Genomic DNA, 25000 nt, shown 5'->3' on the forward strand with positions numbered 1-25000 from the left:
TTTAATATGTCTGTATACAGACAAATGGGGAAAGCTTCTTTCCATATTAAGTTAAAGTTTATATCATCATCATCATCATCATTGTTTAACATCTGCTTTCCATGCTTGTATGGGTTGGACGATTTTGACTGAGGGCTGGCAAACCAGATGGCTGCACCAGTCTCCAATCTTGATCTGGCAGAGTTTCTACAGCTGGATGCCCTTCCTAACGCCAACCACTCCGAGAGTGTAGTGGGTGCTTTTTACGTGCCACCGGCATGGACAATGTGTTACACTTACTGCACCTAAGTTTCCCAAGCGGTCACCCATCTAAGTACTGACTAGGCTCGATGTTGCTTAACTTCTGTGATTGGACGAGAACCGTTGCTTTCAACATGATATGGCCATATAGATATATTATAGATATAGGGTAAATAATTATTAATTTGATAATTAATAAATTTTACCAAATAACTTCATATGGAAAAAAACCATTATTGATAAAAACTTATACAAAAAGTTTTTTTATAATTATAAACATAATTAAAGGATTAGCAAAAAGTTGCTTCACCACATAGCAGTGGAGATATGTTGTAGTTAGAAGAATTAGCTGTTTTGATTGCTATTTCTAAATTTTCGGTATGTAGTGAAGCAACTTTTTGCTGAACCCTTAATTATGTTTATATATATAAATATATGTGTTGAACACTGATGGCTTCAGTGGCCAAAACTTTGAAGTCACCATCAACAACATTCTTGTATAAAAATAATAAATTTGTAATCTACAAAAGTATAGAGTAACCCATCAAATTAATGCAAAATTATTTTTGTTATAACATAAAAACAAACTTTAATGAATTCATATATATATATATATGTGTATATATATATATTGGCCTGCTCGCTTAGCCAGCGGGGTGGCCTCATTCAAAGGCTAAAACAATGCGAACGCATTGTGACCAGCGATGTGTAACAACATCTGATGGTCTGGTCGGTCACGGGATCACGTGATATATATATATATGTATGTATATATATATGTATATATATGTATGTATATATATATATATATATATATATATATATATATATATATATATATATATATATATATATATATGTGACCTCGTGTGTACCGTTGGCGAATTTTTTTCCTCTGTCTTCCCTTCTCTGGATCTTTCCTTCTCCTATGTGTCCGACGAAGAGCTCCGCTCGAAACGTTAAGCCCTCCTTCTTTCTTGAACGTCCAATAATACTATATTTGTTTCACGTCCTCGCGTTGTTGTGTTTTTTGTGTTTTCTTGTTTGGATTAACTATATATATATATATATATATATATATACAACAATTAAGGAATGGCCTTAATAGGCCATTCGGCCCACTACCCTATATTGATTAATATATATATATAATAAATTAATTTGTTTTAAAATTGAACGAACTACTTAGGTTATATTTTTTCAGAGTTTTGTTTTGTTTTCTTTTTTACTCCTGAATTTATTTACTTAAAATACATGAAGTTTTATATTTAAATTTTCTTTTTCTTTCTAGGTTTCATGTACCCCTGAAACTCCCTGCTATTGCCCACAACATGGGCCGTGTCAAATGAAAAACTTTACGCTCACACTCAATGCCCTCATAGCAGCAAGAACTCATAAGGGTCAGCATAATCGACGTTATTTTGCTGCTATCCGAGTTGAAAATATGGCAGGTCTTTTCAACGAAGAACATCTGGATATAGTTTTGGATGAATCTCCTCCCAGCACAGGTTCTGTCAAGGAAGGAAAAAATACACTTCCTGATTTAGATTTCACAGGAAGTGAAAATTTAACTGTGAACTGGAACGGATTTGTTGATCATGAATCTGATATATATTATTATGTTGTTGGCATTGCACCACGTTGCTTAACCAAATTAGAACTGACCAGTCCATGTTATTCCTGTAATATCTCATATGACATCATAAATACTACGAAAACCTCTGCTCAGTTTTCACTTAAAAAAGCTGGAAAGTACTTCTCAACTGTTATCGCTTACAATTATGCTTTGGAGGCATCTGACGCAGTATGCTCTGATGGAGTGGTCTATGATGAGACCCCACCAAAACTAAAGGATGTTGTACTTACTGGAGCTAAAACACAGGAGACTGTTGCTTGCTATAATGGAAAGGTTTGGAGAATAAACTTTGATTTAACCAAGAAGCTTTTAACCCCAGCTGAAGTCTGCTTTCAGAACTGTAGTTCTATTGCTTCCAATTCAATTCTAGAAATCCTGAAAGAAATAATTAGTGACACTATGGTCAAAGCAAATATTTGTCCAAACAATTTCTCTTCATCACAGATTAATCTAATTGGTATTCCATCTAACAATATTCACTTGTCTTGGAAATACATAGAAGATGAGAGTGAGATTCTTGACTTCTTTGTTGGTATAAGCAGCCGCCAACAGTTGGAACAGCACCCTGACATTATGGCATACACATCAACCAGCCAGAAGACTAGATTCCAGAAGCACAGATTGGGCATTAAACCAGGAGACAGATTCTACATTTTCATCCGATCAGTGAACAAGGCTATGTATAGTAAAACAACAGTTATTGGACCCTTAGTTTACGATCAGTCTCCCCCAATTTATAATGGGGGCTTAAATGTAAGCTTGAATGAGGAATTCATTAATGTTTTGTGGCATAATGACTCCTTTTATGACCCAGAGGAAAATTCTGATCTCCTCATCACTTACCAAATAAGTAAGTTCTTTGCTATTCTTTAAGTTTTTTTTCTTGCTTTAGGCATTTGATTGTAGACTCGAACAAATTGAGCCCATCATTTATTTTTAAAACTGGTACTTATAATTTATTCTATCAGTCTCCATTTTCCAAACCTCTAAGTTACAGGGATGTAAATAAACCAAGACTGGTTGCCAAGCAGTGCACAACAAACAAACGATGCTCACTTTCACACACACACAGACACACACATTCACACACACACACACACATGTACATACATATACATGCAAATATGAAATATATATACATATACACACACACATACATAACTGTGTGTGTGTGTGTATATATGTATATATATATATATATATATATATATATACTTTATTTAAAAGCTTTAAATAAAGCATATTACTCTACCCCTGGTATTTGAGTACTCTTTTTTCCACCTTGTTTCACATTTACGTGTTTATTCCAGTATATATATATATATATATATATATATATATATTATACATTCATATATACACACATAAACATACACATATATATATATATATACACAAACAAAAGCATATACACACACACACACACACACACACACACTACATGTTTCCACCATCTCTGTTTACCAAATTCACTCACAAGGCTTATGTGGACCCAAGCTTATAGCAGAAGGCACCTAAGATGTTGTACCTTTGAAGTGAGCCTGGGACCATGAGGTTGAGAAGCAGACGTCTTAACCACATACCCCTACTGCACCTGATGTGCATCTTTATTTGTCTTGCACTTGCATAATTATAGTTGTATATCTTGTAAACTACCAAATCATTGAAGTACTACAGTTTGCGCATTGCTGGAGTATCACTAAGGGTAGGGCCTGTGAGGGCTGAAATATGGGAGGACATATTGCCATGTTAAGTAAAATTAAAGGTACATGGCTCAGTGGTTAGAATGTCATGCTCACAATCATGAGGTAGTGAGTTCAATTTCCTGACCCAGCTGTTTGTTGTGTTCTTGAGCAAGACACTTTATTTCATATCCTTCCAGTTCACTTAGCTGTAGAAATGATTTTCGATGTCAAGGGTGTCAAGCTGTATCAGCCTTCGCTTTTCTCTTGGAGAGTGTTGGTGGCATGGAGAGGGGAGGCTGGTCTTTCATAAACAACCTTGCCCAGACTTGTACTTTGAAGGGGAACTTTCTAGGTGCAATCCCATGGTCATTTATGACCAAAGCGGGTCTTTACTTTAAAGGAATTGTGAATTTTAAAATTCGTCCAGTGCCATAATGAAGAAAGAAAAATTATATGAATGTAAGGTCCATTTATAATAAAAAGAGATGACAAGTGGAGTGGGGGTCAAAAATATTTCATCAATATTTTGGGGTGGCACAAAACAGCACTCAAAACATGCTGTAAAGTGGTTGTCATTAGGAAGGGCACAAAGCTATATAAGCTATTCTGAAGTAAACAATGGAGCATGATGCAGTCCTTGGATCTGTCAAAGTGTCCAATCCATGTCAGCATGGGACATATATGTTAAAAGACAGTGGGGATGAGAATTATTGTCCTTGAGGGTTCCCATGCTTCTGGACCATAGAAATGTTGGAGTCCAACAGTTGAAGCTAATGCAACACTCATAAAAACAAATTCATGAACTACACTTTCCTCATACAATCTTCTATCATTATCTGTTCCTTCAGTTAACAACAAACTAACATATTGAATGTAGTGCCCCCCCCCCCACACACAAAATTTCAATCAATTGAAATTACATCTAATATGTTATTGGATACGTACAATCCAATACAAAGAAAATTCATGGGCTTTCATAACAATTTTTGTCAAGAATAACAAGGGAGAGAAATTTGAAATTTAAATTAATTAAAAATTCCATACAGGTCATACAGTGGAGAATGAGTCTGATTTTTGGTAGGTACAGGGCCAATTCCACACATGCTTTCGTCTTGTTTCATATTTCCCTCCCCACCTATTATCAATGTCTGTTTATAACTGCTTGGTCAAGGTCGTTGAGAGTAAAATGTTTACATCTGGTTTATTTAGTGATTCCCTAGAATTAAGATAAGGAGGTGTAGTAACTAATAATCTAATTCTAAAACATAGTGTATAAAAGCTGGGCCTTCACTGTACATGTACCAGTCTCAAACCACACCACACACAAACTGGTACATATTTTCTTTGCCTAGCAACTAACTGTCTTAAAAGACAAAAGAATTTTGGACCAAGAACTGCAGCCCAATACAGGAGGGGAGACCATATCTCAACCCTGTTTTGACAACTTTTCAAAGTGGTGATGAAGTGACCACTTCAGGGCCCAAGTGTGGATAGGATGTATGGAGTGGCACCAGAATCTTCCTCTCAGTGTTAATGGCACAGTCTAAAACCGGGGTCAGCATACTTCTTGTATTGTTGATTCTTTCAAGGAATTGTTGGTAACTTGTCGATCACCATCATGTAAATTTCCAAATTAAGATTAAGATGTATAAGGAAGTAAAAAAATTCTTGATTTAAATGCTATAAGTACTTCTTGAGTTATTATGGCTTTTAATAAGAAATATTTAAAGAAATTAAATGAAAATTTTTCATGAAACTGATAAAGAACAATAAAAATTGAGTCATATTGTATTATATTAGCACAGTTGGAATATATAATATGAAATATCTATTCGGTTAATACATATTATTGCATTGATATTTGACTGCAAATTGGTAAGTTTTAGCCTTAAATTACTGTGGTTTTTCCTGGTTTGGTTCACTTACAATTCAGCACCATTAATGCTTAAAATTGTTTCAGGTGTTTATTGACCCTTTGGATAGGCACATGGATCTCCAAGGGAACCTAAAATCAGTTGTTTGCAAAGCAAACTTCTTAACCATATAGCCTTGCCTATGCTTATTATATAAATAATAGAAATATAAATAATAAAAACAATTAACAATGATAATATTAATAAATCAATATTTTTAATATTTTTTTAATTTTCACAGAGAACAGTTTAACTAAAGAAGCTGTGACACCCAAGTGGACTGCACAGGGACATAGTATCTGTCCTGGAGGACTTCATTGCATAAAGCTGAACATTGATAAGATGGGTATTGCAGAGCCAGACACTTCTCTCTCATATTTCTTTGAACTTAACATATTTAACATGGCTGGTCTCTTCACAACAGCAGCTTCTCCTCCTTTCCATCTCCCAATGAAACATCCATTTAACCATGGCAGAGTTATTGACTTAAATCCAGCCTCTGAATCAGACAAGCAAATTCATATGCATAGTACCCTCAACAAAGCTTGCATAAGTCTGGAAGATTTTCATCCCAGCATGAAGTTGCTTGTTGGAATAGGTTCAAATCGTTTCACTGCAGATGTGGTACCATTTCAACCTGTGACCAACAAGAGACGCTACTGCATATCCAGTCCTAATATTAAAAGTTTCCACAAATATTTCACGGTCGTGAATATGACAATGCATTCACGGAGCTTGCTTATTGCATCTGATGGATTTATTATCATTGATCAACAGAAAATTGAGAAACAGGTTAACATCTTCAATGGCCAGAATGGATGTTCACACAATGACTCCATTAAAATATCATTCCACAACAATAACAAAACAAAAATATTTGAGGTCAAGTTTTTACAGGACGTTGTTGTTGGACAATTGTACATGATAGGCTTTGAAGCAGCTGATGGACATTTCAATGTGAGTGGCAATATGGTCAAAACAATGCCACACCAATCAGTTTCTTTCGATAACACTGTCTATCGGTCTTTTATTGCATTGAATCCAAGACCCACCATTCAAGTATCATTCAAATTGGGACTAACTAACAGAAGCAAGATTCCTCAACCGATATTGAGAACATGTCCAGTCAGTGTCAATTTCCAAACATCAAAACACCAGATGTCAGCTAACTGGGAAATAAAGGGACCCTATTCACGATATGTGACCCACTTTCAGCTAAGGTTGGTAGACAGAACTTGTCTGAACAATGGTGGGAAAATATGTTCTGTGATGAATCCTCGTCATTTGGAGAAAGTGTTTCATGCCAATCAGAAGAACTTAAATTTAATAAGTGGTCATAAATATAGCTTTTCAATACAGGCTTGTGCAGGAGAAGCTGGCTGCACAAAACCAGTTTTGTCTGCTGGGGCTTTAATCCTTGATAAAATTCCTATTGAAGGCAAGATCCAAGCTCATTTGTTAACTTCTCAAAATGGGTCACAGATCAAAGTTCAGTGGGAAGGGTTTAATTGCATATCTGGCAGTCATGTGACAGATCCTATCGTATTTCAACTGAATGCCTTTTACCAAAACCAATCTTTGTTCCATCCTGCTCACTATATTATGAACCCTAAAAACCAAAAAGTATTTCAGGTATGTACTAAACTATAAAATGGTGATGTATTTGCTAAAACCACATAAAATCTGATAAAAATTTTCTTTGAAATTTCCCAAGAACTTTCTCTTTTAGTTTCCCATATATTAACCTCCTCCTCCTCCTCCTCATCATCATCATCATCATCATCATCATCATCACTTTTATATCCACTTTTCCATGCTCACATAGATTGGGTGGAATTTTGTTGAGGTGGGTTTTCTACAGCTGGATGGCGTCCCTATCATCAACCCTCATCTGTTTCCAAATAAGATAACATTACCCCCATAACCAAGGAAGATTGCAATTGGAGGATCTGCTTGTATGATGGTGACATTCGTTTACAACTACAACGTATTGCCAAAGCAAAGTGGCAGTGACAGTGACAGATGCACACACACACACACACACACACACACACACACACACATACACTAATACATATACATACATACACACAAACACATAGACACATATATGTACAACAAGCTCCTTTTAGTGTCCATCAACTCAATCCTCTCACAAGGCTTTGATTAGGCTGCAGTTATAGAGGAAGACACTTACCCAATATGCCATGCAGTACAATTGAACCTGGAACTACATGGTTGGTAAGCAAACATCTTACCACAGAGCCAAAAACCAATAAAGTTTTGTGGCTGTGTGGTAAGTAGCTTGCTAACCAACCACATGGTTCCGGGTTCAGTCCCACTGCGTGGCATCTTGGGCAAGTGTCTTCTGCTATAGCCCTGGGCCGACCAATGCCTTGTGAGTGGATTTGGTAGACGGAAACTGAAAGAAGCCTGTCGTATATATGTATATATATGTATATGTATATGTATATGTGTGTATGTGTTTGTGTGTCTGTGTTTGTCCCCCTAGCAATGCTTGACAACCGATGCTGGTGTGTTTACGTACCCGTCACTTAGCGGTTCGGCAAAAGAGACCGATAGAATAAGTACTGGGCTTACAAAGAATAAGTCCCGGGGTCAATTTGCTTGACTAAAGGTGGTGCCCCAGCATGGCCGCAGTCAAATGACTGAAACAAGTAAAAGAGTAAAAGAGTAAAGAGTGTGGTAAACAAAAACACTTTCTTTCACATTGTTCTGCTCTACTTGGCTAAAATTAGTATCAATCAACTGTTGGTGCAACCCTATTTCCCTTCAGCTGTCACATCCTCAAGGTTTTGCCAAGTCAAGAGAGGGCATCTTTGTGGGTCTGCACACAACTACATAGGCGTCTTCAGCAATTTGCGATAACTTGGTACATGCAACCAACATGTACTTGCTTGAAGGCTGTGATGTGTTTGATATATATGTATATATATCATCATCATCATCATCATCACCATGATCATCATCATCATTGATTAACGTTCTCCTTCTATGATGGCATAGGTAGAAGAATACCTCAGGCTACTGTGTCTGTTTGGCATGATTATTACAGCTGGATGTCTTTCCTAACACCAGCCACCCAGCAGAGTGGACTGGGTGCTTTTTATGTGGCACCAGCACAGGTGAGGTCAGTTTTGGCATGGTTTTTACAGCTGGATTCCCTTCCAAATGCTGACCACTTGGTCATGGCAGCTCAGTTTCTTATCAGGTGGTGCTATTAAATTAGACATGGCCTGGACCAATCTTTGGTAAAAACATATCTAAGTTTATATATAGATAGGTTTAAGAGACAGAACCACCTTCAAGCAACATTGAACAAAATTATCTATGATAGAGATATATAAGATTAAATTTTATCAAATTAATATCTACAATTACTATTCTGAGTTATATATTAAATTATATAGACAACATGCATTTCATGACAATATATCTATCGGTATTGCTGAAATAGAAATTCTATTTCAACAATACCTATTTCTTTACTACCCACAAGGGGCTAAACACAGAGAGGACAGACAAACGGATTAAGTCGATTATATCAACCCAGTGCATAACTGGTACTTATTTAATCGACCCCGAAAGGATGAAAGGCAAAGTCGACCTCGGCGGAATTTGAACTCAGAACGTAACGGCAGACGAAATACCACTAAGCATTTTGCCCGGCGTGCTAACGTTTCTGCCAGCTCACCACCTTCTATTTCAGCAATATCGATAGATATATTGTCATGAAACGCACATTGTAGATATTAATTTGATAATATTTAATCTTATATCTCTATCATAGATAATGTTGTTCAATGTTGTTTGAGTTACTTGAAGATGGTTCTGTCTCTTAAACCTATTTATATATATATATATATATATCTGTAAAATAATATGTGACAATTATTCGGTAGCCAAGATAAAACTCTGAGTTTCGGATGCCGAGGTGGAAATCCACACCACCATCTCTTCGGTTATCTGGCCAGATAACCGAAGAGATGGTGGTGTGGATTTCCACCTCGGCATCCGAAACTCAGAGTTTTATCTTGGCTACCGAATAATTGTCACATATTATTTTACAGATAAATTTCCTCTATTTACATAATATTGAGGTCTCTTTCTTTCTTTTGTTATCTTACCATTTTTACCAATATATATATATAAGCACCATCGTCTGGCTCCTGTGCCGGTGGCATGTAAAAAGCACCCACTACACTCATGGAGTGGTTGGCGTTAGGAAGGGCATCCAGCCATAGAAACATTGCCAGATCAGACTGGGACTGGTGCAGCCTTCTGGCTTCCCAGACCCCAGTTGAACCGTCCAACCCATGCTAGCATGGAAAGCGGATGCTAAATGATGATGATGATGATGATGATACATATATATATATATGTATATACACACACAAGGTGGTACCCGGAAGTAACCAGAAACTTTCTGTGTGGGACAAGCCCATTGTAGTTTGCGCTTCTGCCACTAGAAACCACTTGTTGATGCAACTCTCAGTCATCAGTCTGCTGACTGGTGGCGTCCAGTGAAGTCGCACTTCCACATGGTGCATCTATGTTTTGCAGTGCTTCTCTCTTGTTCGTTGATTTTTGAGATGGCTAAAATTGAAGAAACAGTGTGCTTCCCTGAAATTTTCTGCCTCTGTTTTCTGCTGGGGAAAACAGCACCCAAAACAGTTCTCATGCTTCAAACAGCTTACAAGGAAGCTGCCATGAGCAAAGCACAAGTTTATGAGTGGTTTTCATGCTTTAGAAATAGTCACTTGTTGTTTGAAGACCAACCTCATTCAGAGCGACCGTCGACCTTCTGGGAAAATGAACACATCATGAAAATTCATGAACTGATCTTGGAGGACCATCTCCAAACAATTGACAAACTTGTTGATATAATTGGTGTGTCCTGGAGCTCTTGCCAACGAATTTTGAGTGAGGAATTACAAATGTAAAGGGTTGTAGTGGATGTGTGTGTGCGTAAATAAATACATAAACTGATTCATGATTAAAAAGGGGTTTATTTACATGGATTATAAATACACTACATAAAACTGTAAGCAAATGCTACGCATTGCTTGTATAGAGCACATAATAAAGATGAATATGTTTGTGTGTGTGGGTGCGTGCGTGAATCATTCGAAACAGTAGCCTGTAGGTATTTTATCTGTCGTCTCCAAAACGCGGAACGAGATAAATCTGTCGGCTGGTGTGTCAGCTCCGATTGTGTTTCTTTCTCTGTTTTCCCTTGTATTTATAATATGTGAAACAGCTAGAAAGATAGACATACTGCAACAAAGTTACTACTTAATTCTTCAAGCCTTGGAGAAGGAAGTGCTAACTCTTACAGGGTTGTTGCAAAATTTATGCCTCGCTTGCTCATGGAAGATCAAAAGTAGTTATGACTGAATACATGACATGAACTGAAAGGACAGTAGGAAGTTGATCTAGACCAGTTTTTCAAAGGTCATCACTGGTGATGAAAGCAGATGCTACGGAATTTGAAGATGTGGAAGAGGTGAAGAAAAAAATGAGGGAGGCATTAAAAAGCATTACTCTGCAAGAACTCCAGTACTACCTTGAACAGCGGAAAAACGTGTCTGGATTGATTCATTGCTTCAAATGGAGAATACTTTGAAAGTGATAAAAGTGTAAACATGTAAAACTAAGTGAATAGCATAACATTGCAAAATTCCAGTTTCTTTTGGGTACCCTCTCATATATATTTCTTTACTGCCCACAAGGGGCTAAACACAGAGAGGACAAACAAGGACAGACAAATGGATTAAGTCTATTATATCGACCCCAGTGCATAACTGGTACTTATTTAATCGACCCCGAAAGGATGAAAGGCAAAGTTGACCTCGGGGGAATTTGAACTCAGAACGTAGCGGCAGACGAAATACCACAACGCATTTCGCCCAGCGTGGTAACGTTTCTGCCAGCTTGCCACCTTATCTCATATATATATATATAAAATGTCTTGCAAACAACTTGCACATGCAAGTGCTACCAGTCAATAACTCCATATACCGGAAGCCAGCAAGTGTATGGGGTCATCAGGAGAGAATGTGTGCCGTTTCGGGGGCCTACCTCTCAATGGCATCAATGCGCACCGGCCCCCCTCACTGATATGAGGCCCCACTTGCTAGATCAGCTGGTTATTAAATAAAGTTCAATATCCTTCTAGCCATCGCTCATCATCTCTTTTTAACCAAATCCAGTGGCTAGCCTTCTCCACTGTAGATTGGATATCGGTCATGGTGGTATTGACTTTACGATGAGTTAGGCCTAGCGATAACAGCAGTCGTCTCACACCATCATCATCATTTAACGACTATTTTCTATGCTACTATAGATTCAACAGTTTGACATGAGCTGACAAGCAGGAGAGTTCCACTGGGCTCCAGTTGTCTGTTTTGGCATGGTTTCTATGGCTGGATGCCCTTCCTAATGTCAATCACCTTCAAAGTATGCTGGGTGCTTTCTACGTAGCACCACCATGGATACTTTATAAGTGACACCAACACAGGTGCTTTATATGTGGCACCAGCACAAGTGCTTTTTACATTGCACCAGCATCCATGAGCTCACAAGACAAGGACCTCACAACAGCATAAATTTGCATTACTTACATTCTTATGTATATGCTTTAGACAGCAAAATGAATATCAGTAGAATATATTTAAATGTATATCATTTAAATATGTATATCAGTATACATATGTATATCAGTAGAATATATTTAAATCATCGTTATTGTCATCATTATTATCATCATCATCACACTTATTCATCATTATCACCATCATCATCATTATCATTATCATCCTTACTATTGCTAGATCTTCTCTTTCTTTCAGGACCAGATTATGTTCAATCGTACTCTCCGAGGGACTGAAACTATAAGCTTGACAACTTATTGTCTGTCAGGTCTGACCAGAGAAACGAAAGTTCCACTCTTGATTGACAATCAAGATTCAAAAACTAGTGATACCAACCTCGAGATCTGTGAATTCAGGACTGACCTTGCTGCTTCTGTAAATCTTTTTTCTGTGACTGATCCAAAAGTGATTGATCGTTTCTGCAGTCATAATGAAACTGACTTCATCTCACATACGAATGGCCAAGTTGGTGCCATTGTAACAGAGTTTACTGTCACTGTCTCAGACTGGTTTTTGATGTTTGTGGCAGAACCACCCGTAGATCAATGTTCCAGTACAATAAACTGTTTGAAAACTTTGAAATCAAACAGTAAAACAATAATATTTGATATCAAAGACATACCATCAAATAAGATATATTACATATGTGTTAAAGGAGTGAAGAGCTTACCTTCAGGCATTTTCCAGCCATATGGTTCTTGTGGAGATGGGTTCTTAGTTGATGCTGACCCACCATTAAAAGGACATGTCATGATTGAGAACTCTTACAATGGTTTTCTTAGTACTCTTGATACCATTGTTATCCACTGGGATGGCTTCACTGATAAAAACACTGTATTTATAAATCCGTTTTATCCTCGAATTGCTTCTTATTCATATTCTATAGGTAAGTTCACTTTTGCTTAACTGCTTTGATTGTTATATAAACGATAAGTGCTGGCATGCATGGCTGTGTGGTTAAGCAGTTAACCTCTCAGCCTTGCTGTTTTAAGTTCAGTCCCATTGTGTGGCACCTCCAGCTAGTGTATTTTATCATATCATTAAACCACCCAGTGCCTTGTGAATGGAATTGGTAGACTGAAACTGTATGTAAGCCAGCAGTATATATTTTTTCTTTTAACCCTTTGCAAGTCCAAAGCATTTTCGTGAGCTTTTCTTAAATGTCTAAGCTTGCTTTGAAACTTCTAGTTAGCCCATGTTTCATATGTTCTGAGATATATAAAACTTTCCTTTCATAACTCCCAAGTTACTCTGGTGGTTGAAAAATATTTGGAATAGGTATCATATATGATGCACGGTTGCTGGGAAATATGTCAATTGAATTATATGTAATGCACTAGCCAGCAAAGGTGTTAACCTTTTGGTTACCAAATTTCTGCTGAGACACGCTGCATTTGTTTCAATTAATTTTGAAAATAACCAAGAATTTTGTAACACTATCATTATTAAGCTGGTGTTACCCAGGCTGGATTTTTCAATGGTTACATTATCAGCTTTCTGATCAAATAAAATAGTAATATAATGTTGTGTCGTAATTTGCTTGAAGTTTGGTCTTATGTATAAATGATATAAATATTTAGAAAAACATTTGAGCAATGTGAGAAATTAGGCAAAATATTTAAGGTGGTGTCAATAGTTAAAAACAAAGAGGAAAATATTGTATTAAATTTCATAAGTTGTTGAATGACTTCATAATATTTTGGGAAAAAGTTCCCCTTTTCAAATAGAAGCAAGAAAATAAAATGTTCAAAGAAATGCATTGTCATTGACAGGCCATTCTGTTATATTAATTTGAGAGCATAACCATTGGGTCATCTATTTCATCCCTCAACAGCTGTGAATCAAACTTTTCATAAATGCCTCCCTTTATAAAATAGAGTATTGCCTGTTATCAAGCTCCTTCTTTGATATCCTAGCATGAGATGCTTACCTATAAACAATCTTTGTCTCTTGCCTGTATATTTTAGGCAGTTATCCAGGAACTCATGATATTGTTGCTCCTGTTGATGTTGGTGTAACCAGTCAAGCAGTATGTGAAAAATTATCTCTTCCAAATGGTCAACAGATCTTTGTAACTGTTACAGGTATTTACTATATTTTCATTTATTTATTCTTTACTTGACACTAAGCCACCAGTTTGTAAAGAAACAGTTATTATTTGAATCAACCACATTATAGTATTACTGGTACTTATTTTACTGGCTTATGTGGATCTGGGCAAAAGACAATGAAAATCCTAACTGGATTTTAATTCGAAATATATAGAGATTGAATGCAGTCTTGCAAGACATTTAGTTCTCCTTCATTTGTGGTACTGTGGAGGCACATGGTCTAGTGGTTAGAGCAGCAGACTCGCGGTCGAGGGATCGCGGGTTCGAATCTCAGACCGGACGATGTGTGTGTTTATGAGCGAAACACCTAAGCTCCATGCAGCTCTGGCAGAAGGTAATGGCGAAACTTTTGCTGACTCTTTCGTCACAACTTTCTCTCACTCTTTCCTCCTGCATCTTGCAGCTCACCTGTGATGGACCAACGTCCCATTCAGGTGGGGAACCTATACACCAAGAAACCGGGAAACCAGCCCTTATGAGTCAGGCATGGCCCAAGAAGGAACAAACAAAAAACAATTTGTGGTACTTTAACATTTTAAATGAATTAATATCTAAAGTGTTTCACAACTTCATAAAATCAGAAAGTTTGGAAATATTTTTTTTTGAACAGTGTTAAAGAATAGGTGGCTAGTATTTTTAAATGTTGAATTCTAGTATGCTCTGCTGAATGTGTAATGTAAGGCTAATATGCTCCACTGGATGTGTAATATAAGTGTACATGTTTGACAGAGTGTCAGTATTCTGAGAGAGAAGTTAGGCATAAATGGAATTGGTCACTGAGTGCAAGAAAGAAGACTGCACTGGTTTGGTCATGTGATGTGGATGGATGCCAAGAGTTCCATCTCTCAAAGTGGATGGAACACATGGAAGTGGAAAACCCAGGAGGACATGGGATGAAGTACTGAAGAACGACCTCAGGAAATTGAACCTTTCAGGTGAGATGACAAAGGACCAAGATATCTGGCACCTTGCCATACTCAAGAAGACCCATACTTCACAGCAGAAGTTTTAAGATCAATCCTTTTGGTGGTGTAAAGCACTTGTGGCAGCATCATGTAAAAGCACCTGTGTGGCAACATGTAAAAGCACCCATGTGGTGCCATGTAAAAGTGCCCATGCAGTGTCATGTAAAGGCGCTCTTGTGGTGCCATGTAAAAGTGCCCATGCAGTGTCATGTAAAGGCGCCCTTGTGGTGCCATGTAAAAGTGCCCATGCAGTGTCATATAAAGGCGCCCATGTGGTGCCACGTAAAAGCACCCAGCATACTCTATCAAGTGGTTGGCATTAGGAAGGGCATCCAGCCATAGAAACCTTGCCAAATCAGACCGGAGTCTGGTGCAGCTCCCCAGCTCGCCCACTCGCACCAGCATGGACAACAAATGTTAAATGATGCTGATGATGATGAATCTACGAACAATTCACAGATTAAAGGGTCTTTGATGCAATGCTTTGTAATATAAACTCCAAGTAACAGCTTTTGTTAAATTTCTGCTGCTTTTAAATAATGCATATTACTCTACCTCTGGTATTTGAGTACTCTCTTTTCCACCTTGTTTCACATTTATGTGTTTACTCCGGTATATATATATATATTATATATATATATACACACACACACACACACACACAACACACACACACACATATATTCTTTTACTCTTTTACTTGTTTCAGTCATTTGACTGCGGCCATGCTGGAGCACCGCCTTTAATCGAGCAACTCGACCCCGGGACTTATTCTTTTGTAAGCCCAGTACTTATTCTATCGGTCTCTTTTGCCGAACTGCTAAGTCACGGGGACATAAACGCACCAGCATCGGTTGTCAAGCAATGCTAGGGGGACAAACATAGACACACAAACACACACACATATATATATATTTACGACGGGCTTCTTTCAGTTTCCATCTACCAAATCCACTCACAAGGCTTTGGTCGGCCCGAGGCTATAGTAGAAGACACTTGCACAAGGTGCCACGCAGTGGGACCGAACCCGGAACCATGTGGTTGGTAAGCAAGCTACTTACCACACAGCCACTATATATATATATATATATACATCATCATCAACATCATTTAACATCTGTTTTCCATGTTAGCAATGGTTGGACAGGAGCTGGCTTGGCAGAAGATTGCACCAGACCTCAGTCTCTGTTCTGGCATGGTTTTTATGGTTGGATGCCCTTCCTAACACCAACCACCCCACCGAGTGGACTGAGTGCTTTCTACGTGGCATTGGTACTGGTGAAGTCTGTTTGAGTATGGAGTAGGGACTTCACAAGGAAGCAAAGAGTGTGGTGGTGGGAAATGCAGTAGAAGATGAAACCTGGGTATATAGAATAGAGGAGGTTGTGGGGACACATATATACATGTACATAATTGTCTGTCTTTCTCTTTTCCTCTCTCAATTAATTTGTTTACATCTTTATATATAAAAGTCAAATTGTGTGTCTGTCTCCTACGATTTAGATTCCTAACTACTCCCACATTTTGCGGTGCAGTGTAACCAAAAGCGGGTATCTTATAGTCGTGATTCATATCGAGCTATTCTGGGTATTAGCGCGTGTCTACGATGAGTCAACGATTTAAAAAATAATCTACCATCATTTTTTTCCATTTTAATGCATTTTTTCGCTATTATATAAGGGAAGTAACTCTCTAAAAATGTCTACGATGAGTCAACGATTTAAAAAAAAATTTACCATCATTTTTTTTCCATTTTTAATGCATTTTTTTTGCTATTTTTTGGCTATACCTCTCTAAAAATGCTTATATAGTTATTTCCTTTACAAACCCGAGCAACGCCGGGCGATACTGCTAGTTTATGTTACAAGAAAAAGCATGTTTATGTTTTCCTTCTTAAAATACTTGCAGCCTATGACTTGTCTGGTCTCAGTGTAGATGCAACATCTGAAGCTGTCATCATCGATGTAAGTCCACCACAAAATGGAACTTTAAATATCGGCAGTGTCACTGGTCACTTTCATTATATTGATACCAATGAACTAACCATTTACTGGAATGGTTTCACAGACCAAGAAAGTGGAATCATTTCCAAAATGCTGGGTATTGGCACTCTTCCACTTCAAGATAACGTAATGGCTTTCTATGAACAGTTTAAAGAATTTTCAGAGATTGGGGATAAGAGTGTTCTAAAAGATGGTCGAGAATATTATGCAACTTTAAAGGTAAGTCTGTTGTGTGAGCTTTTCTTTTATTAAATAATCTTCTTTGGGTGCAGGTGTGGCTGGGTGGTGAGAAGCTTTCTTTTCAACCACATGGTTCTGGGTTCAGTCCCATTGCATGACACTTTTGGCAAGTGTCTTTTTCTATAGCCTTGGGCCAACCAAAGTCTTATGAGTGGATTTGGTAGATGGAAATTGAAAGAAGCCTGTCATATATATACATATGTGTGTGTGTGTGTGTGTGTGTGTGTGTGTGTGTGTGTGTGTGTGGTGTGTGTGTGTGTGCGTGCGTGCGTGTGTGTATGTGTATTTATGTGTGTATATCTTCGTTTGTCCCCCACCCTATCCCACCATTGCTTAACAACCAATGATGGTGTGTTTATGTCCCCACAACCTAGTGGTTTGGCAAAAGAGACTGATAGAATATGTGCTAGGCTTACAAAGAATAAGTTCTGGGATCAATTCCTTTGACTAAAACCCTTTAAGTTGGTGTTCCAGCATGGCCACAGTTAAATGACAGAAATATGCAAAAGAAAGTAAAAGAAATATAATCATCACCATTATCATCATCACCATCATCATCATCATCATCATCATCATCATCATCATCATCATCATCATCACCATTATCATCATCATCACCATTATCATTGGCATCATCATCATCATTATTCAGCATTAGATTTTTACAAAGAGCTGCACCAGGCTCCAGTTTGTTTGGCTTAGTTTCAATGGCTGGATGCCCTTCCTAATGCCAACCACTCCACAGAGTGTACTGGGTGCCTCTTACAAATCATCTTTTCTATGTGCTACACTCTTCTGTCATATGTAACAGATGAAGGTTCTGCCTCTTCGTGCCAAACAACCTGCACAAATATTTTGTTTGTTGAGATCAAATGTTTGTGCTGTGCATTTGGTCACTCTCTTCATCAAATCAAAATTGCCTGAACTGGCGCACAGTGTGCCAAATGTCACGTGTTGAAGTGATCACAGAGCGACATAAAAGAAAGTGTTTTGCTAAAAGAACACACACATGACCCAGTTCAGGAATTGAAACCACAACCTTCTTATCATGAGTGCAACACCATAACAGCTAGGTCATGTGCATTCTGTTCTGTGAAACTGGGTTAAAATCAACTTTGGCTTGTAACATAACAATGTTAAGTTAAATTAAGTTAAGTTAATTTTTTGGCTCAAAAAGCAAAAAGCAAGGCCATGTAGGGGGACATGGAGTTATGTACAGGGAAGGTGTTCATGCAAAGAGTTCAGGCCATTTCTGGTCAAGAGAGACTTTGAACCGAGCGGCCATCGGCATCTTCACCATCTCGTCCGGCAGCTTATTCCATAGATCTGCAACCCGGACGGAGAAAGCCCCTCTCCTTCGATTGAGATGAAATCGCCGCAGATAGAGCTTTTCGGAGTGACCCTGCAGCCGACGCTCTGGAGCAGGGGTGAAGAACAGCTCTTTCGAGAGGTTACACTTTCCACTTATGATGTTGTGAGTGAGAATGAGATCACCACGGCGTCGTTGTTTTTCTAGAGAATGTGTATTACACTATTACCCACCTGGTTGCGTAACTTCAATTGGCTCTTTCATTAGTTAGTAATTTCTATGTGTAACATAGAAATGTATGTTACAATATTATTTAGCAGGTTCTGCATCTTCATAGGGCCTCTGTGATTGGCTTGTAACTTCTGTGTGTAATATTGAAATCTGTTACAATATTACAATATTACTTGGCAGGTTGTGTAACTTCTTTGTGACACCCTCATTAGCAGGTAACTTCATCATCATCATCATTTTTTTTAATGTCTACCTATACATGTTTACATAGACAGACTAGATTTTTTGTGGTAGATTTTCTTTGATCAAATGCACTTCCTGTTGCCAGTCCTCACCTGTTTCCTAGCGTCGCCTGGACATTTTTTTCACAGGAGATTTCAAAGAAATGGCACCACTTGTTTGATAGTGATGTCAAAACAAGAAAAGAGATGCACTCACACACATACACGTGTATGCAAGTGTAAGGACAGCTAATTCATTCCCACTACATGGCAAGTGCTTTCTAATATAGCACCAAACCAATCAAAGCCTTATGAGTACATTGGTTAGACAGAAACTGAAAGAAGCCTATTGTATATATATATATATATATATAAAGTGAGATAGGGGTTATGAGTGTAACCCACTATGGGATATCATATATCCAATATACTGCCAGTAAAGTACCCAGAAGGCTAATACATAAATGCTAAGAATTTCAATGCAATTAATTCATTTATTGTATTATATGGTCAAAGGTAAAATGTTTTACCTCAAACTCATAATACAAAATAAGAAAATGGAGGAATAGATTTCTTTCAATCATCAACTTCCAGATAATACCAATTCATATAATTTATTAACTAATTATTTAGATTAAATAGGAACATCCAAATCCAACGATTTGGATGTTCCTATTTAATCTAAATAATTAGTTAATAAATTATATGAATTGGTATTATCTGGAAGTTGATGATTGAAAGAAATCTATTCCTCCATTTTCTTATTTTGTGTATATATATATATATATATATATATATATATATATATCTTTTAAATTTGTTAACCCTTTCATTACGGTATTTATTTTGAGATGCTCTGTGTTTCTTTCAATTAATTTTAAATATAACAAAGAATTTAGTAAAACAACTTAGTTATCATTCAGCTAGTGTTAGGAACATCAATTGTGACTCAGGTTTGGTGGAAGATTTTAATTGAAAACTTATGAAAACAAGACATTTGTACTACAGAGCCAGAGCCAGTTTCAGCCGGGTTGGTAACAAAAGGGTTAAATTTGTTTATGGGAAATATTTTGAATAAGCAAATAAAGCTTCTATTCCATCATGCTGGCCACAGTCTAATGACACTGACTGGTGAACCAGTTTTTGGGGGTTCCATCTAGCTGTACCAATATAATGTAGGATAAATATAGTTATAATAACAATAATTCCAAATTATTGTTATTATTGCTATATATATATATATATATAATATTAATTAGAGACAAAACCACTATTATGCAAATCAAACAAAGAAAGACTTAATCCAATACATAAAAAAATTTATATAAATTAAATAAAATTAATATTAATTTTATTTAATTTATATAAAATTTTTTATGTATTGGATTAAGTCTTTCTTTGTTTGATTTGCATAATAGTGGTTTTGTCTCTAATTAATATTATATTATATTTTACTATAAAATTGGATTCAATCTTAAATCTGATTTTTTCCTGTAAATTTGGATTTATTCCCTAATATTTATTGTTATATATATATATAAGTTCAGCAAAACAATTTAGATTCAAATGAATATGGTACTTAATTTAGATGCACCAGAATTTTTTATGGTATTACCTATAAAATTATGTGGGGTGATTATAACTAAAAAATAAGCAACAAGAATGGATCCGGTAATTTAGTACAATTGTTTCATACTATAACAATTTATATTTGCTGTAATATTTGCAGCTTTAATAAATTGTTATAGTATGAAACAATTGTACTAAATTACCGGATCCATTCTTGTTGCTTATTTTTGGGTTATATATATATATATATCTAGAGAGAGAGAGAGAAAGTTCATATAGACAGCAGTTTGCAATGTTTCACCAAAAATGAAAACTATAATTGTCGTTAAATGTGATTACAGTGTTAGAAACACCCTAGTTATATCTAGTGACAATTACACAAACGCACACACACACATGTATGTATGTATGTATTGTTGAGTGTGTACCTGCATGTGTGTTTGTATGTTTGTACATGTATGTATACATGTATATATGTGTGTGTGTATGCTTGTGCCTCCATGTCTTGACATTGCATGCTAGTTGTAAACAAGTGTCATTGTCATATAAGCTGTGTCATTCATTTCCAATCATTCATGAAAACATGTCTGACCATGGAGGAAATATTACTTTTCTTGAAGACAGGAACGGAATCTGATCATAGAAAATCTGTTTCAGCAAACTTTGTCTGACTCATGCAAGCATGAGAAAGTGGACCATTTAGATAAAGATGATATAGCACTTATTACTATTGTAACGCACATGTAGCACATATTACTATTGTAATGCACATGTAGCAAATATTACTATTGTAATGCACATGTAGCAAATATTACAGTCTTAACAGATATAAAATACACATTACTAATGTAACATAAACATGACATATTTCTTTATTACCCACAAGGGGCTAAACATAGAGGGGACAAACAAGGACAGACATAGGTATTAAGTCGATTCCATCGACCCGAGTGCGTAACTGGCACTTAATTTATCGACCCCGAACGGATGAAAGGCAAAGTCGACCTCGGCGGAATTTGAACTCACAGCGTAACGACAGACGAAATACGGCTACGCATTTCGCCCGGCGTGCTAACGTTTCTGCCAGCTCATTATTACTATTGTAACAGATATGCAGCAAGTATTACAACAGGAGCATGATGTATTTCATGGCTAAAAACAAGCTCCGTCTTACTGTTTTTCTTGTTTGGCCTTGATTCAGCAGAGAATCAGGGGTAAAAGAAAAGCAGACAGGCTGTCACCATACTCAGAAAGGTTGGGGCACAGTTTTTTTCAGGTTCACACATGCCAACACTTCTTCCCTTGTTATATAGTCTGTGATTCAAGAGAGATCTAGTTGCTGTTTCTAGCAAGTTTAACGATCAAAGAGTCTCTCTCTCTCTCTCTCTCTCTCTCTCTCTCTCATGTAATAAAGTTTGTCTGATAAACTGTTATAATCTAATAAGTCAACATTGTTTCTTTATTTCATTAGGTAATTAATGGTGCCGGATTGGAAAATACAGCAGTTTCTGAGCCATTTATAACTGATTCTTCTCCACCAATTGAAGGAATTGTGATGGAGGTTTCATCTGCTGCAAAGGTGAATATAATTACATTCTGATAGAAATTTAGGGGTCAACTAGAACTAACTGGTGTTGACAAGTATTGATTGGGATGGACTAGAGTTGACTGGGGTGAACTGGAATTGACTAGAGTAGACCGAAGTGAACTAGAATTGACTGGAATGAACATAAATTGACTGGTATGGACTAATATTAACAAGAATGGACTGAAATCGACTAGGGTGTACTGTGGTGTACTGGAATTGATTGTGATTAGCAAGAAAAGATTAGAAATACTGGATGGACTAGAATTAACAGGAACAAACGGGTTAAACTGGTTTTGACTGGGATGGCCTTGATTTGACTAGGATGGACTAGAATTGACTAGAACAACTGGGATGCACTGGTTTAACTGGGATGGACTAGATTTGACTGACATGGATTAAAATTAATTGGGATAGACTAGATTTGACTGCAATTGGTTGTAAATGACTAGAAATGACTAAAATTGACCAGGAGTGGTTGAAAGTGACTAGAATAGACTAGGATCGACTGAAGTTCACTGAGATTGACTGGAATTGGCTGAAATTAATCTAAATTCGTTGAATTTACTGAAAAAACATCCTCTCTCTCTCTCTTTCTCTCTCTCTCCTTCACCATTACTTTGCTTTCCATATGTAAGAGATTGTGTATGAAAAACAAAGGTAGCTTCACTAACAAAAAAGATCAAAACAATAGACTATATGTATTTTCTGGTAATTACAAAGAATTTTGTTTTAATTTGCTTTCCATAACGATTTATTTTGCCTCTTTTTCCCCCTCCAGTGTTGATAAAACAAATACCTCAGTTATTCTCTGTTCTATTCAGCAAATAATATCCAAGATCTCTATAAAATATTATCATTTAACTTACTTGAAAGAAATCAACCTCTAAAAGACATAAAAAGGAACAATAAAATGAAGCACCAAACTGGGCAATTGACATTGTCTCCATTCGATGACCTGAAGCACCAAAAACTAAATAAGTGAGACAGGGATAAACCAAGCGGTACCACCTTTAATGATATATAATTCCAAGAAGACAGAAATGTAAGGACAGGGGTTTAGTTGATTACATCAATTCCAGTACATGCTAGCAACTTTATTTTATTCATCCTGAAAGGATAAAAGGCAAGGCTGACCTTGACGGGATTTGAAATCAGAACATAAAAATCTGGAAGAAATTCCACTCTACAAATTCTGCTAACTGTCCTTATTATTTATTTATTTATTTATTTATTTATTTATTATTAGTATGATTATTATTATTATTATTATTATTATTATTATTATTATTATTATTATTCAGTAGTTTTATTTTTATAGTGTGCTTTCACTTCACTACCGAGCGCAGCTCTGTGTGCCTTGGGTATGTGCTGTGATTTGTTGTGATGTTCTGATGGTTATTGTATGGAAAGTGTTCTGCGTAGGATGTGTGTAGTGCCTAGTAGTGCAATTTTCTGTATGTTATATGTGTTTGTAAGTCCTGGTGTTTTTGTTATGTATTTGTCTGAATATTTTTTATCATGCCTAATGCACCTACTATGATAGGAATTGTTTCTGTTTTTAGATTCCACATTCTGGTTACCTCTATTTCCAGGTCTTTGTATTTTGAGAGTTTCTCCATTTCTTTTATAGACACGTCATCTGCCGGTATTGATACATCAATGAGAAAGCATTTTTTTCTTCATGATCTCTGACAACTATATTTGGTCTGTTGGCCTTAATTTCTCTATCTGTGTGTATCGGCATATCCCAGAGTATGGTTGCTTTCTCGTTTTCTGTGACCTTTTCTGGTGTGTACCTATACCATCTTTTTTATGTTGTTATTCCATAATGTTGGCATAGCTTCCAATGTATGTAGGTTCCAACTCTGTCATGTCTGTGAATATATTCCTTCTTAGCCAGGACTGGGCAGCTGGAGATAATATGATTTATTATTATTATTATTATTATTATTATTATTATAAGCAATTCTACCAGGTTACCATCTTAAAATGCAATTTTCTTGGCCAATGCAAATTGTTTTAATACAGCGAGCTGGCAGAATCATTAGCATGCTGGGCAAAGTGCTTATCGGCATTTCATCCATCTTACATTCTGAGTTCAAATTCCACCACAGCCAACTTTGCCTTTCATTCTTTCAGGGTCAATAAAATAAGTACTATTTGAGTACAGGGGTCAATAAAATAAGTATCAGATGGGTACTGGAATCAAATTAATCAATTTATCCCCTCCCCCCGAGGTTTCAAAGCTTGTGCCTATAGAAGGAAGGATTATTGTTGTTGTTGCTGTTGTTATAAACCATTCTCAATTTTATTCTCCCTTGTCCCGCAATGTAATTTTACATATATAATTTTATTATTGCATTTCTTGTAGAGCGATACTGAATATCAACGAGACATATCTAAACTGGAAGCTCAATGGTTTGGCTTTTCTGACCCACATACTGAAATATTATTTTACCGTGCTGGTGTGGGTACTGCCCCACTACAAGATGATGTCATTAGAATGACAAATATGGGACAAGAAACTGGTATGTCTGAGTTTCAACGGAAACATTTATGAAAAGCTGACTCTGTATGTGTGTGTGTGTGTGTGTGTGTGTCTTGATGTTGCATTG

General features: G+C 36.8%; 1 protein-coding gene and 1 pseudogene across 1 annotated transcript in view; one reads left to right on the forward strand and one right to left on the reverse strand.

The window, feature by feature from the left end:
• Window positions 1-25000, forward strand: part of LOC115216576 — a 62230-nt gene that overhangs the window by 8329 nt on the left and 28901 nt on the right. Inside the window, exons 5-11 of the mRNA XM_036506328.1 lie at window positions 1532-2726; window positions 5716-7106; window positions 12347-13034; window positions 14116-14232; window positions 17133-17446; window positions 22269-22376; window positions 24757-24913. Of these exons, the coding sequence (XP_036362221.1) occupies window positions 1532-2726; window positions 5716-7106; window positions 12347-13034; window positions 14116-14232; window positions 17133-17446; window positions 22269-22376; window positions 24757-24913 (3970 nt within the window). The remainder of the gene's footprint in view (window positions 1-1531; window positions 2727-5715; window positions 7107-12346; window positions 13035-14115; window positions 14233-17132; window positions 17447-22268; window positions 22377-24756; window positions 24914-25000) is intronic.
• On the reverse strand, window positions 273-391 carry LOC115216884 (annotated as a pseudogene).

The sequence above is a fragment of the Octopus sinensis genome, linkage group LG10, assembly GCF_006345805.1.
Source record: "Octopus sinensis linkage group LG10, ASM634580v1, whole genome shotgun sequence".
Classification (NCBI taxonomy): domain Eukaryota; kingdom Metazoa; phylum Mollusca; class Cephalopoda; order Octopoda; family Octopodidae; genus Octopus; species Octopus sinensis.